We start from the raw sequence: 16,145 nt of genomic DNA, 5'->3' as shown, positions 1-16,145 counted from the left end.
ACTCAAAGTTTTAACTGCCAAACTATACTTATGATAGTCATATAATCCATCATTTTGGAGAAATGTTAATACTCTAACAAAGAAATTCTGATTAGATCAACAGAATGAATGGAACAGCAAACTAGTGTTGTGAGTCCACCGCACAGCCCTTCCATGCTCATTGGCAGACACAGCAGACAGGCAGATCCATCATGGTGCTCGCCTTGTACCCCTGAGCCAGAGGAGCCTAAGAATTTTCATTACCGAGGAGCTCGGGACAGAGCCTAACCAATAGTCAGTTACTGAACAATTTGAACCTATTTGCTATTCTTATACTGTACCATATACCTTTTCTGTTCCCCTATCTTTCATTTTTCTTTCCTTCATTTCCCTGTCCTTTTACCACAGCAGAAACCTTAAATACACAAGAGAAATACTCCTAATATTGCATAAATTGAAAAGGTACATATCTAAAGGTATTAAGTTCATGGAATGTAGAAACTGAGGAAATATAACCAGAACATAACTACCTTATTGAAATAACTAAGTATATTTAAGTACAAAATATACTGCTTAACTAACACCTACACTCCTAAAATGAATACCTTTATATTTAAAAAGTACAAAAAAGCTATTTAAAGATATATTAGGTTAGATGATATGAAATTGCTATTTTTGTATGTCAAAACTACTAAATTAGATATTGGCAATTTCATATGGTTCAACATAATATAATCATTTGGCTTCTTTCTATTTGGTTCCAGAAGTCTCTGAAGAGATAAGATTGAGATGTGTAGGAAGTAAATCTTTTAAGTGATGTTATTAATTTGAGAGACATCACAGAGTTCTTTCATAAACTGAAACTCTCTGTCTAGAAAATATAAATAATCTGAAATCTTTCATGTAATTTCAGAAAATTCATGAACCCCAGAAGCTCCTCTATGTACCCTCCAGAGCTCCCTGGTTAAGAATCTGGGGCTTCCACATCTTTCAATTCAGGGGAATCCAATCACTGTTTCAGACTGCAGGAAAATTCCCCACCCCTGGACTCACTGGGATTTGAAGTAAAAAGGTAGCAGGAAGCAGGAATATGTGAAAAAAAAACAAGTTACTTCAAATTGTTGCCATGATCCAGTTCTTTGTTCTTCAGACATCACACATTTTGGAATACTTTCCTGGAAGTCTTAAAAATGGAACTACTGGGCCAAAGTGCAGAGGCCTCTCTGAAGGCTGTATCTGGTTGAGCTTTCCAAATTTCTTCAAGCCCTTCTACTTGATCTCCCTCCCCTTGCTCTGATCCACTCAGCTTCCTAAAACGCTGATTGCATCTTCTAACTTACTTGAAATTGATATGGGCATCCTACTATCTACTTCATCAATTCTCAACTTCTTGGTCTACTGACGACCATCTCCTATTCTACTTAATTTCCCATTATCACAAATGTATACCCTGAGCTATAGAATGGTTAAACTCTTCATTCTTCACCTCTTGTATTCACATCTGAGTTCTTGTTCATAAAGATCCTCCCCTCTCTGCTTTCCAAAATCAAATCTTCGTTATCCTTTATGGTCCACTCCAAATCTCACCTCAAACCATTAGCACTTTAGTGTGGTTTAATGATCAATTCATTTCTCTTCAATTAAATTTTAACCTCCATGTGGACCATTAATTATTTCCATGACTATCCACAATATTACTTAGCAAAGAGCTAAGCACATAAAACGAATCAATAAATCTTAATGGAGTAAAATGCTATCAAAATATTGCAGACCTAAAAAAGGAATAGAAATAAGAGAATAATATACATTGCCAATCTTAAAGCACCTAACAATTTGCTAAATTAAATAAAAAGATGAAAAAAAAGCTTGTCAGCAACTAAATTTCTTAAACTAATTTAATACATGTTCTCAAGTGAAGTCTTAAGAACAATGAGAGAAGAAACTTTTTTAAAGAGAAACATTTATGTTACATTATGTTGTATGTAACACGTTGTATGTGAAATATTATATTAGGTATGAAATATTACGTTATATATGGAGTACTTAGGTAAGGAAACCAAGACCAGGTTAATTTCTATTTTTCCTAAATAGACTATATGTAAATCTTGGGATATACCAAAGGTTCAGAATATGTCTGGAATCCATCAAAATGTTCTGTATAATCCTCACTGTAGCATTGACATTAAAGATTCTCATAAACTTGTCCCCCTATATACAATTATCTGGAATTACTTTAATACAGATTCTGAGATGAATATATATATATATATATTTTTTTTTTACTTTTCCATAAGTCAGGAAGGGGTGCAAAATAAATCTTACTATCACATATTTTAACCATAAACAAGTTCTGTGAGAAAAGTAAAGTCCAGAATATATGGTACAATATGTTAACATTTATGTAAAAAAGACAAAACAAATAACAAAACAAGAGGGTTTGGCAGGGGAGTAATCTAAGGAATAACACATGTAAATTAGAATGAATGAAGGGCATCTGCACATGTGAACATGATAAATCTTGAAAATCATACTGATTGGAAAAAAGAGAATTATAATAAGAACTGGTAGATTTTAAAAACAGGGATTCAATTACATTACACCATTTTATTTCTTGAGGAAAAAAGGATCTAAAGAAATATGGTAAAATGTTAACATTTCTTAAACCTGGATTGTGGGTACAAGGATTTTTGTTACATTCTCCATTCTTTTTAGCACGTGTGAAGTATTTCATAATTAAAATTTAAAATATGTTAGCAAGAGGGACATATACATACCTGTACATATCTACACATGATATATATAGACAGATGTATAAGAAACTGCAACGTTGCCTCCAGAGAAAAAGACTCTAAGACTGGAATACTGGAGAGGCAACTTTTTATTATCGTTTGTGTAATTTTTATTGTGTTAATGCATTACTTTTTCATTCACATTTAACTGACAAGTTTTTCTTTAAATAAAATAATGAAAACATTAAATTTAAGCATAGCTTCTGGCTATGATGGAGAAGTTTGGGTATACAATGCTCCCACCAGGAGCAACTGGAAAGTCTGATACAATAAAATTAAAAATCAATTTGAAGGTACTGGAGAGCTGCTGAGACCACCAAGAATTGAACGGTTAAGATACTAGACAGAAGGAAGCCACAGAGGAGACATCCAACATTCTAGGAACTGTAACCCTTAGCACATCTGCCACTCTTCTTCTCGGCACAAGGCAGCTGAGAATTTGGGCACAGAGCTGCTGGCTGGAGGGAAGGAATCCAGTGGAGCCTCTGGAAATCTTATGAAACTGCACACATACAAGTTAAAATGTGTGGCTGCCAATGCAGCCAGGACTTGAGGACCCCAAGAGAAGAAAGGTAAGAGAATAATATAAAATTTTCATTCTAGATTTTAAAAAAGGACATGAAAAGAAGGTTATCTGAAATTAATTTAATACAGACTCTGAGATGAAGTCTTAAAGAATGAGAGAAGGGACTTTTATAAGAAAGAATTTATATTCTATTACATATAGAGAACTCAGGTAAAGAAATAGAGGCCAAGTCCTGGTGAGAAGAGAGGTGAAAAGGGAGGTGAGCTTGACCCTCAGCTGCATTCTTCAGCTGTGTAGGACGAGAGGACAAGAAGCTAAGAAGAAAGCCCCTGAAAAGTAGGAGAGAAGTTTTGGAAGTCTCAAGATATATAAGAGACAAAACTTCGTGTTCAGGAGCCACCAGAGAAGACAGGCTCTAAATAACACACCGAGCTTTCGACTGAGATCACTGGAGACTACACTCCAAGGGCAGAGGCCACCCAGAGGTAGGAGCAGAGTTAACAAAACCTCAACACAGCCTTGAGTCAGCCACCACTCTGCGCCTGTCAGAGGATAAGGTGAAACCCCTCTGGAGAATGAGATAATCCAGAGCTTCTAAAACTTTCCGTACACAGTGACAAGCATTCATTTACAAACTACCAGACTAAACAACAGGATCAACTGAAAAGACAACAGAAACAAACTCACAAATAATATGGATATTGGTAGTGTTGTTAGGTGCACACTTTAAAATAATCGTGGTTAAGGAGGGCCAGCCCCATGGCATAGTGGTCAAGTTCGGCACATTCTGCTTTAGTAGCCCAGGTTCAAAGGTTCAGATTCCGGGCACAGACATACACCACTTGTCATCCATGCTGTGGTGGCAACCCACATGTAAAGCAAAGGAAGACTGGCACAGATGTTAGCTCAGGGCTAATCTTCCTCAGAAAAAAAAATAATAATAATTGTGGTTAATATATTCAGTAATAGAGAATAAGACAGAAAATTGCACCAAAGAACTGGAATCTGGGGCCAGCCTGGTGGCGCAGCGGTTAAGTGTGCACGTTCCACTTTGGTGGCCCAGAGTTCGCTGCTTCAGACCCCAGGTGTGGACATGACACCACCTGGCAAGCCATGCTGTGGCAGGAATCCCACATATAAAGTAGAGGAAGATGGGCACGGATGATAGCTCAGGGCCAGTCTTCCTCAGCAAAAAGAGGAGGATTGGCAACAGATGTTAGCTCAGGGCGAATCTTCCTCAAAAAAAAAAAAAAAGAACTGGAATCTTTTTTTTCTTTTCTGAGGAAGATGCACCCTGAGCTAACACCTGTGCCAATCCTCCTCTATTTTTTTGTATGTGGGACACCTCCACAGCGTGGCTGGTGAGTGGAGTAGGTCTGCACCTGGGATCCAAACCTGCGAACCCAGGCTGCCAAAGTGGAGCGCGCAGAACTTCAACCACTCAGCCATGTGGCTGAGTCTTGAAATCTTTTTTGTGTGTGTGAGAGGAAAATTTGCCCTGAGCTAACATCTGTTGCCAATCTTCCTCTTTTTTGCTTGAGGAAGACCGTCGCTGAGCTAACATCTGTGTCAATCTTCCTCTATTTTATGTGGGATGCTGCCACAGTGTGGCTTGATGAGCGGTGCTAGGTCTGCGCCCAGGATCCAAATCTGCAAACCCCAGGCCACTGAAGTGGAGCACATGAACTGAACCAACACACCACAGGGCCAGCCCCTGGAATCTATTTTTTAAATGAACTAAAATGGAAATGCTAGAATTGAAAAAAGGTAATAACTGAAATTAAGAATTCAATAGCAGCAAACTGGACAAAACAGAAGAGAGATTTGTTTTATTAGAAGATAGGTCAGTAGAAAATATCCCACCCACACCTTGAAGAGCAGAAAGAATGGAAAATACAGAAAAGACAATTAAAAAAACCATACAAGTCACTGTGATCAGGTCTCTCTCTCTCTCTCACACACACACATGTAACTGGAATCCCAAAGAGGGAGAAGAGAGAGAATTTGGCAGAAGCAAAATTTGATGATGATGGCAAGACAACATTTCTACACAGTGGTAATTTGTATGAAAAAATTTCCTTTATTGACTAAATCTTTTATACTGAAAACATCGTTTTAAAAGAAAAGGGAAAAGAGAAATGAGTATTAATTGTGCACTTTTCTTTGCTGTGATTGCTATCATTCCATCTTTGTTCCTTAGTTATTTGAACACTATAGAGAAAGTAAACCATGTTTTAGGATTATCAAGAATTTTATCATCAATTATTTAGGGTGAACTAGTGTTTGGAGTACAAAATCTCCTTAAAATACTGCCCTTTGAACAAGTATATCTTCTTTACTCAGATTTTTATTACAGAAATATTTCCCTTTACACATGATATCTTAGAGATACATAGTGATATCCAGACCACTCCTTTTTAGAACATCTATTTAGATTAAGGGAAAAAACAAATCAAGAAGATAAAGTCAGAGAAAGCAGGATAAAAATTATTTTATTTCTAGATAATTTGCATCCCTTTAGACTGACCGGTGATGTAAAATCTTATATCATCTTTCATGACATAACTGAGTCAATGAATATTTTCCTATGTATGTATGTGATGTATAAAAGTTAAAATTTTTAAAGAAGAATGCCAGTTTCTAGGCAGAAAATTATATTTCTAGTAAATAATTGGTAAATCAAATGGGTGAAGTGGTGGAAGGATTCACATTAAAATCAGTGTTTAAATTTGATCCAAGGGAGGAACTTTAATCTGTATCAGCCTAAAAGAAACAAATATATTAAAAAGAAGCAAAGTATCTTGAATTTTAGTAGAAAATAGATTAAAATATTTTGTTAAAATTTATTTAAGTTCCCTGAATTTATATAGTGACTATTAATAAAAGATGAATGTTTTTGCTTCCATTGGCAAGGAATAATATCTCCTTCCCATTTTCATTTTTTTCTAAAATATCTTTTAAGAGATCTTTCTTGCTTTTTTCCCATTTCGTGACATTTTTTTCTTTTAAAGTTTTTCTTGTCTTACTTTGGCTTCTAAAGCACACACTTTTCAAATATAAAATGGCTTTCCTCCTTTTTAAGGTACTTTGACATATAGGCAAACTTTTATGCTTCGCCTAGTCATATAGCTCCACCTGCTGGTCATCCCTTGGCATAGCATCAGGGTCCACAGGACCCAACTTTAGCTTACTGTTTCTTTTTCAAGCAGTTCTATTTGTTAGAACAGATATTTCATGACTTTTTTTCTTTCTTAGAGGTCTTTAAAATAGCAAAGATAAAATTTACTTATTTTTTAAAGAATAGGATAAAATATGATATGTAATTAATTACCATATGGATCCACTGGACACTTTCACAAATCTAAGATATGTTCCAGGATCTTAGCATCTTATTTTTCCTATATCTTGAAATATTCGCTATTTCATCACCCTAGAAATTATCACATTATTCATCAATTGTTCATGCTATAGAAGACTAAATAAGACAATGGAAGAATGGTAAAGAGATATTATTAAACTAAAATCTAGTGATGCTGGTGAAATTGATCATGTAAGTAAAATCTCAAGACTATGAATTTTTAGATATCAATATCCTAGATAAATTTTCTAAAATTAAGAATTGATGAATGAACAATATATTTCTAAGAATAAAAAGGAAATACGGTACTTATTCAAGAGGGAAGAGCTTCATCACACAGTTGTTTGAACAAGAACCTGAGCTGTTTTGCAGAAAGGATAAGTGATGACAGTATTCTTTACCTTTTATGATGTTTATGTGCCAATGTTTACTTGATATAGTTTCTAAGTGGACAGTGCTGACATTAGATGTGCATATAAAGGTGATCGGAAGAAAACACATGGTGTAGAAATACAAAAGATTCATTGGATTAGAGAAAAATAGAGTCCATTGTACTTACACGATAAATGGTGATAACTGTTTTTCCTGGTGTACTGAACATATATAATAGGAACAATACTTATTATAGAAATAAAATATCCAAGAGTAAAATAATGAGCAATAGATATTGTGGGAAAATCTATAAAATTTTACTACAGAACATAACAGAAGATATAAATAAATAAATATTGGATACTAATGTTCAGTATTGTAAAAATGTCAATCCTCTAAAAATTACTTCCTAAATACAGTGCAATAACCAAAGAATTTCTCATATAACTCAAGATGATGATTCTAAAATATATATAGAAGAATAAATTTTTTTTATTCGTTTCCATGATTTTTATGAATTTATGATTCATGCCAATGCTTAAAATACCTATTTTTTGTTTCTTTTTTAATGTTTTGTCAAAGCAATATATGCATATAATTTTTAAAAATCGAAAACAGTACAGAAAGGCACAGTGTTGTTAACACCATTGAGTAGAGTCCAACTCCTGGCAACCCCGTGTATAGGTGAGAGGAACTCTACCCGGTCTTTTTGCACCATCCTCTCACACTCTGGAACTATATCAGACAATGTTCTGCTGCTATTCACAGGGTTTTCATGGCCAATATTTTTGGAGGTGGGTGGCCACCTCCTTCTTCCTACTCTGTCTAGTCTGGAAGCTCCACCGAAACCTGTCAGCGTGGGTGACCCTGCTGGTGTTTGAAATACCGGAGGCACAGCTTTTAGCATCACAGCAACACGCAGCCGCCACAGTATGAACAACCAACAGACGGATGGTGTGGTTCCCTGACTGAAAATGATCCCCAGCCACAGTGGTGACAGAATCAATCCTTAATCACTAGAGGACACAATGACAACCAATAAATCCCTGCCCTACCCCTTCTCATCTCTCAGCTCCTCAATGTAGAGACAAAAGCTTTTCCATGTGTCTCTTTTTAGTTACCTGATAGTTACCTCCAGTTTTCTTAATCACGTGCTTTTATTACTATTTCTTGACTTGATGACCTGAGACACTTTCTGTTGACTCCTGGCTGACTCTGGCTGTTCCTGCTGTCTCCTCCTACCTCAAGATGGTTATATGACTATTTTTACGTCCTCTGTTTGCTGGTTAGTCACTTTAACAATCTAATACCTAAACCTCTGTCTTACATTCTCGACTGTAGCCAGAATCTCCATATTTGACTTTATGAGGACAACAGCACCACTATTAATCCAGTTACATTTTTTTCCCTGCCTGCCTTCCAACCTATAACCTTGTACACTGTCAAGGTTGGTAACATTTGCATTCTATTCTATAATCATAATTATGTCTTCCCTGCTTTGTCTGAGGCTTGACTCGAAAAGCTGAAAACCAATGTTTACATTATTATGATTATTTAAATCCTGTTCACTGAGTAGTAAAGTTGTATGCTATAATTAGATTTTCTCATCTATTTCATTGAAACCTTTATCCATGTGCCAATGTTCAAATGAATTCCCTTTCTCATATTCCCAGCAACTGTTCAAAATCATGTCACATCTTAGTTTGCTTCATATTTGAAGCACACCTTCTTGTACAGTTTGAAATGTTTTCTTTTCCTTGAAGTTTCCAATTGTCATTGTTTTGGGGGATGAAGAAACGTACGCCTCCCACATATGTCATCGTGTTTCCTCCAGCTTCTTACTCGATCCATACATTACTTAAAATTCATTTCATTTCACTTGCGGTCTACACATTCACTTCCTATTCTAATCTGGAGGATTTGCCTCCCATTTGGACCATTCTTTTTTTTTAAAAGATGGGCACCTGAGCTGCTAACTGTTGCCAATCTTTTTTTTTTCTGCTTTTTCTCCCCAAATCCCCCCAGTACATAGTTGTATATTATTAGTTGTGGGCCCTTCTAGTTGTGGCATGTGGGACACTGCCTCAACATGGCCTCATGAGCGGTGCCATGTCCGCACCCAGGATATGAAGCTGCAAAACCCTGGGCCACCGAGGCAGAGTGCGAGAACTTAACCACTAGGCCACGGGGCTGGCCCTGGACCATTCTTGTACAATTTATCACTTCTAAGTTTTTAGTTGCATTTTCCTTTGTCAAAAAATGCATCCTAAATAGAACAAAGAATCCTAAAATTCCTATGGGGCAACAAAAGACCCCAAATTGCTAAAGCAATCCTGAGAAAAAAGAACGAAGCTGGAAGCATCACAATCCCTGACTTCAAAACATACTACAAAGCTACAGTAATCAAAACAGCATGGTACTGGTACAAAAACAGGTGCACAGATCAATGGAACGGAATTGAAAGCCCAGAAATAAAACCACACATCTATGGACAGCTAATCTTCGACAAAGGAGTTGAGGGCACACAATGGAGAAAAGAAAGTCTTTTCAACAAATGGTGCTGGGAAAACTGGAAAGCCACATGTAAAAGAATGAAAATTGACCATTCTTTTTCACCATTCACAAAAATAAACTCAAAATGGATCAAAGACCTAAAGCTGAGACCTGAAACCATAAGGCTTCTAGAAGAAAATGTAGGCAGTACACTATTTGACATCAGTATTAAAAGGATCTTTTTGGACACCATGTCTTCTCAGACAAGAGAAACAATAGAAAGAATAAACAAATGGGACTTCATCAGACTAAAGAGCTTCTTCAAGGCAAGGGAAAATAGGATTGAAACAAAGAAACAACCCACTAACTGAGAAAAAATATTTCCAAGTCATACATCTGACAAAGGCTTAATCTCCATAATATATAAAGAACTCACACAACTCAACAACAAAAAATCAAACAACCTGATCAAAAAATGGGCAGGAGACATGAACAGACATTTCTCCAAAGAAGATATATGGATGGCTAATAGGCACATGAAAAGATGTTCATCATCACTGTGCATCAGAGAAATGCAAATCAAAACTACACTAAGAGATCACCTTACACCCGTTAGAATGGCAAAAATAACTAAAACAAACAGTAGCAAATGTTGGAGAGGCTGTGGAGAAAAAGGAACCCTCATACACTGCTGGTGGGAATGCAAACTGGTACAGCCACTATGGAAAATAGTATGGAGATTCCTCAAAAAATTAAAAATAGAACTACCATATGATCCAGCTATCCCTCTACTGGGTATCTATCCAAAGAGCTTGAAGTCAGCAATTCCAAAAGTTCCATGCACCCCAATGTTCATTGCAGCATTATTTACAATAGCCAAGACATGGAAGCAACCTAAGTGCCCATCAACAGATGACTGGATAACCAAGATGTGGTATATATATATATATATATATAAACAATGGAATACTACTCAGCCATAAAAAAGAACAAAATCGTCCCATTTGCAGCAACATGGATGGACCTTGAGGGAATTATGTTAAGTGAAATAAGCCAGATAGAGAAGGACAATCTCTGTATGACTCCACTCATATGAGGAATTTAAATATGTGGACAAAGAGAACAGATTAGTGGCTACCAAGGGAAAGGTGGGTTGGGGGGGTAGGTACAAAGCGTGAAGTGGTGCACCTACAACACGACTGACAGACAATAATGTACAACTGAAATTTCACAAGATTGTAACCTATCATTAACTCAATAAAAAAAAAATGCATCCTGTACCTTTCTCATTTTGTAAAGTTTGTGCTGCTTTTTGTTTTATGGATACAATAGTTTCTCAAATATTTGTGAGGATTTTAATATTTTTAAGTTCTTTTCTGTCCCTTAAATTATCCATTTCCTCAAGTGTCAATTCTTCATTTTATCTTCGGCTTTTCTGGCCACATTGCAGGCTTTTGGCAAATGTTGATTTTCAGCCAGATTAGTCTACAGGCCAGCCTGGTAAGTTTTGCTCCAGGGTGGGTGAGCTAGTGGGTGGGAATCAAGCATCCTGCTGGGCCCCCAGATGACACAGAGCTAGCAGTGGCTCTGCAGGCAGATGTTGAGCATCAGAGCAGGGCAAGTTCGTGGTCAGCCAGCAGGCCAAGTCGAAGCAGGTGGGTAGTGTGCACTTGAACTCCTTGTAGAAAAGCACTTGCCTGATCAGTCTTTCTACAGTGGCTGGTCTAAAGCAACCCTCAGTTATTCTCACTTTGAATGTCTTGTGTATTTTCTTCACGCCAGGAAATGATAATATATTTGTTGTTCATTTATTTGTTTATTTTCTTATGGTCTGACTGTACCACAACATTATAAATAAACAGACACACATGATATGTAAATGATATAATATGGGGCAAATTCCAATCAATAAAGACTTTCCTTATAGTCTTTATAAGCATATGTGATAATAAAGTTCTAAGTGGGGACAGTCCTCAAAGGTAATTTTACTTTTGATGTATATAATATTTAGGGTAATTAATTTCATATGATCATAACTTGAAAAATCCTAATTTTGCCTTTTTTGCTCTCCTATACATACATATACACAGAAAGTCAGACATACAATCACACCATATTTAAGCCTTTCTAGTTTATGAATACCACACTAGTGCTATATAAGTTGTCAAAAATAATTCCAGTGAAGTCAATCATATCCCTAACACTCATATTTCACACAATTTCTGTTTGTTTTGGTCAAGAGCAAAATCCTTCTCAGTTAAATGTGAATCCTCGCTAATCGAAAATGAACCTCAAGGAGGTTGAGTCAAGCTGCCCGAGTCAGCGGTGCAGAGCCAGGTTGGTGACTCAGACCTCCCGTACCTGATTCAAGGAAAACACACCTTTCTGGGATCTGGGACAGCAAAATCTGCTGCCCACCAAAGTCTGCTCTCCTCTTTGCCCACCCAGTAGTTGTCAGTGTTTCCCAGAATTGGATCACTGGCCTTTTCTTGTCACTTTCTACACCCTCCCTACAGCCGCGACCACCCTTATGCTGATGGTTCCACAATCTTCATAACCAACTCTCCTCTCTATCTTGAGATCCAAGTTCCTATTTCTAACTAATTAAGTGATATCTTCAAGTGGAAGCTGAACTCAGGAACATTCATCCCTGCCTCTCAAACTAGCTCTTCTTTCTTTCTATAAGCCATATTGGTACCAGCATTCTTCCCAACCATCCAAGCCAACAGCCCCCACACCTTCCCAGTCAAGGCCAGGTGAATTTATCTCCTTAATGTTTCCGATATTTCCCTGCACCCCTATATCTCCTCTACAGGCTGTTCAAGCATCTGGCCCATTACTTACAAAAACAACAGCAGCTTTCATTTTGGAATTTGCACTAATGTACGCAAAAAAGATAAAGTTTCTAAGAAACTCATCTATCCCGTCACCATTCAAACTCACTGAAAAAGTTTTTCCTACAAGTTAATAAAAAATATGAGACTTACTTAAACGGTGTAAACAAAAATGATAAAGTAACTTCTTTTTTCTGAGTCATTTTCACCTGGGAACCAAGTATGAAAATACTATATTATAAAAGAGAAAGAAATTAACTCATTTCATTTTGAAATATAAACATCTATGAAAGTAGTTCTTCAGGGATGGTTAAGTACTTTGAAAATAAACGGAATTTCGTTTTACTATATTTTTCACAACTATTTAAAGAAAAATTCAACATTATCACACTATCACAATAAGCTGAGAATTAAGCATATCAAGCCTGCAAAATAACATACTGTACTGTAATTAAACTGTACTTCTTTAACCCTTAGAAAACAAAATAAGCCAAGCTGCAGTAACAGTATTAAGAATAAAAGAAAGTTTCAGTTAAATGGTCACATCTTTAAGTTCCTCATGCTTGTAATAATGTACATGGAATGACAAGAAATATTGTAATTTCTAATATTACTTCTATGAGGCAAATTCCAACCGATAAAGACTTGGTTTGTAGTCTTTATAAGCATGTGTGGTGGTCTTACAATTAGAGACACTCCTCAAAGTGATTCATGGAACTTGAATTCACATTCAGAAATGTGAAACTTATGACAATAGTCAAATACACAAAGTTTAAAGATAATAAATTATAGGAAACCATTTCTTAAAACACAAAATCAAATATTTTTACTTAATATATTCCATTTGAAAATTGTAGTAGTGTCCAATTTTGTGCGTGAGTCTTGTTTTACCTTGAACTGTTCAAGGATCTGTATGGCATTTGTAAATATGCTCTCCGCTTTGAAGAGATCAGTGTTGTTAAGATAATCCAAAGGAAGGATCCCCTGTGAAAAACCAACAGTGGTTTAATATTAGTATTAACAAAGCTCAGGCTATTCTTAGAAGACAAAATAGACTTTAAAAGGAAGCAATAAAGATAAGACATATGGACAAATAAATTAGTAGAATAATTAAAAAATCTGTCTTAAAACTGTAACTGAAAAATGTTCTATAATTTTTCTCACAAAGTAGACATAATAAAATAAAGCAAAAGAGATGAATTAAGTTCAAAAAAACCTAATGTCTATTGAAAGATTACTATGTGCTAGGCAGTAAGGAACTAAGTCCTCGCACACACACAAAAACTCACTATGGTGGGCCACAGCCAGCATACTTCAAAGAAAAAAAGACATAATAAGAAATATGAGAGTATACTGTGCATAATGAGAGTAAGGATTGTCTTGTGAAACTTTTGTTTCCATTACACACATACACACACCCTTACGACTATAGCGGTCATACTACTTGGAGTTCTGAGATAGATGACATTATTCTTTTAAAGTTTTATTTGAAGACCTAATAAGAATGGCTGGATGGAATAGACTTGTTTGTTTGTTTTTCGGATTTTCAGCATCCCGTTCCCATTCTTAACAGCATTACCATTCTATGTTGAGAAATCTCCCCCGTGGATATAGCGTAGTGGGTCTCAAATGCGGCCCTGCCTTTCCTTACTGAAGGGCAGACAAATAGCCCAGGCTACACCACTCAGATGGTTAGCACTGGAATATGACTCTGGAGAGCCAAGGCACAGCAGTACAACAGGTGCAGTGTTGCTCTCCCCTAGTGTCGGGGCCCTGAGCAGACCAGCCCTGCCAGGGGACCACGGTTTGGTTCTTTCTTCAAGTCTCTGGAGCTCTCTTGGTTCCTGTTCATTTCCAAGCCTGGTTTTTGAACACCCCTTTGATTCAGTGAATCACCAATTCCTGCTTATAAATTTCCTTTAAATGGATTCATTTCTGCTTCTTGCAATCAAAAATTATTTATATATTTTCATCACATAACTAAAATACAAAGATATAAATCTGTATACATTTTAGAAAACACAAAATTTTAAAGAAAAGCTATTAGGCTTGTGTTCCATGTTGTAGACTATAGCACATACACAATTATGAGGTATTACATATTTAAAAAGAAATATAAAGGAAAATACAGTTTTAAATACAGTCGAAGATTATCCAGAAACACATAAAAAGTAAATTTTACTGTACAGTAATTTTCTTTTATTCTGAGAGTTGATAAGAAAATTTTATTCCTTACCACTGAATTAAGCGGAAAGGGAACTCCAATAAGAGAAGCCATCAATGGAGCGATATCAGCCTACAAACAGGAAAAGTTCAATTCTAAGAAGTCTATAGACATCAACCTTAAGTAATTTAATGTGACTGTATTTTGGAATATAACCGTGATATTTGTTATAATCCATTACCTTCAAACGTTTATTTAATACAAACTAGATAGTGATCTCTAAAAATGTCCTTTACTAGAGGTACATGAACTTATGAAAAAGTAAATTTGAAAAGAAATCATTAAGAGCCCCAAATGTAAAACATACTAAAACAAAAACTTACTTACCCTAGTAACCAAGAACTTCACCACTTTATTAACAGTTTCTCAGTATTTCAAAAAGTATGCCTTAACTAGACAGATAACAAATAGCAACATCAGATTTTAACTGGAGAAATGTATATATTAACTGAAGAAAAAAAGTATGTATCAGAAGGAGGTTCGGCCAACTAGTGAAGTCCAGAAAAGATATAAAACAAACAAGAGGATCTTTAGACAAAAGATCCCAAAGACCATCTTGGACAGTTTCCCAGAAGAGCTGTTCATGCTTTCTGTCTCCATTTCCTCATCTCCCCATCACTCCTCCCCTATTCTCACTTGCTTTAACCCTTTATCATCCCACATGCCACCTTTCCTAAGAGAGCTAATAACCTCCATTTTTCTAAATCTAATTGACGGCTTTTATATTAGTCCTCACAATTTTTCAGGCAGTAAACTGCCTGGATGTCAGAATGCCCTTGGCTTGCAAACTCTGAGACCTTGAGCAGGTTATTTAACCTCTCCAATGCCTCCGTTTCCTTACCTGTTAAAAAATAAAAGTTTCTTCCTTATAGAGTTATGGCATGATTAAATGAGATTAAATTTATAAAGTACCTGGCATGTACTATTCCTGCAATAAATAGTGGTGGCCACCACTGCTGTTGTGGTTATTATAATTAGTTGACCTCTCAAAAGCACTGTGTAGACCTCTCGCTTCCCGGCCTCTGTAACATCACACTCCACTGAGAGTCTTCAATCTCACTGTGGCTCTTTCCAGATACCTTCTCTAGTCCCCCATTTAAAGCTGGAGTTTGGTCCTGGGCTCTCAGTCCTTCTTACTTTTTCCATCTAAGTACAAAAAAACTGGAAAACTCCAACAGCCTCCTAATCGCCTTGTCTCTATCCCCCAGAATCCACTGGGCCTCCTGAAATCTGTTCTCCAGCTGCAGCCACAGCAATCCTTCCACATTAAATCGGATCATGTCACCCTCCAGCCTTTAAACGCTTCAAGGGCTTCCCTGAGCTTTAGGATTAAGTCCATAAGGCCCATTAGGCCCTGTGTGGTCTAGTGCCTACCTTCTTCTGCCTCATATCACACTACAGTCTCTGTTGCTCCGAACACCAGTTTCCTTCAAGATCCTTTGACATCCTGAGTACCCTCTTACTAGAGCTCTGTGCACATGTTGCTCCGTCTGCCTGGAAAGGCCTCCTCCTACTGCCTGGGCCTGGTAACTCCTAGCGATTCTTCAATCTCAGCTCAATCCTCAGTTTC

General features: G+C 36.6%; 1 protein-coding gene across 12 annotated transcripts in view; it reads right to left on the bottom strand.

Moving 5' to 3' along the window:
* Positions 1-16,145, bottom strand: part of PIGN (phosphatidylinositol glycan anchor biosynthesis class N) — a 183,897-nt gene that overhangs the window by 129,022 nt on the left and 38,730 nt on the right. For all 12 annotated transcript variants that reach the window (XR_006890180.1, XR_006890181.1, XM_046672270.1 and 9 more), the window contains 3 exons: positions 14,588-14,647; positions 13,243-13,335; positions 12,505-12,560 (listed from right to left, as the gene is read on the bottom strand). Coding sequence is in view for 10 of the 12 variants with exons in the window: in XM_046672270.1 (XP_046528226.1) it covers positions 12,505-12,560; positions 13,243-13,335; positions 14,588-14,647 (209 nt within the window). In the remaining 2 variants the exon portion in view is untranslated. The remainder of the gene's footprint in view (positions 1-12,504; positions 12,561-13,242; positions 13,336-14,587; positions 14,648-16,145) is intronic.

Source organism: Equus quagga, chromosome 9 (genome assembly GCF_021613505.1).
Source record: "Equus quagga isolate Etosha38 chromosome 9, UCLA_HA_Equagga_1.0, whole genome shotgun sequence".
Taxonomy (NCBI): domain Eukaryota; kingdom Metazoa; phylum Chordata; class Mammalia; order Perissodactyla; family Equidae; genus Equus; species Equus quagga.
The sequence above is the reverse complement of the archived record's forward strand: the minus strand, read 5'-3'. Positions and strand labels throughout refer to the sequence as shown.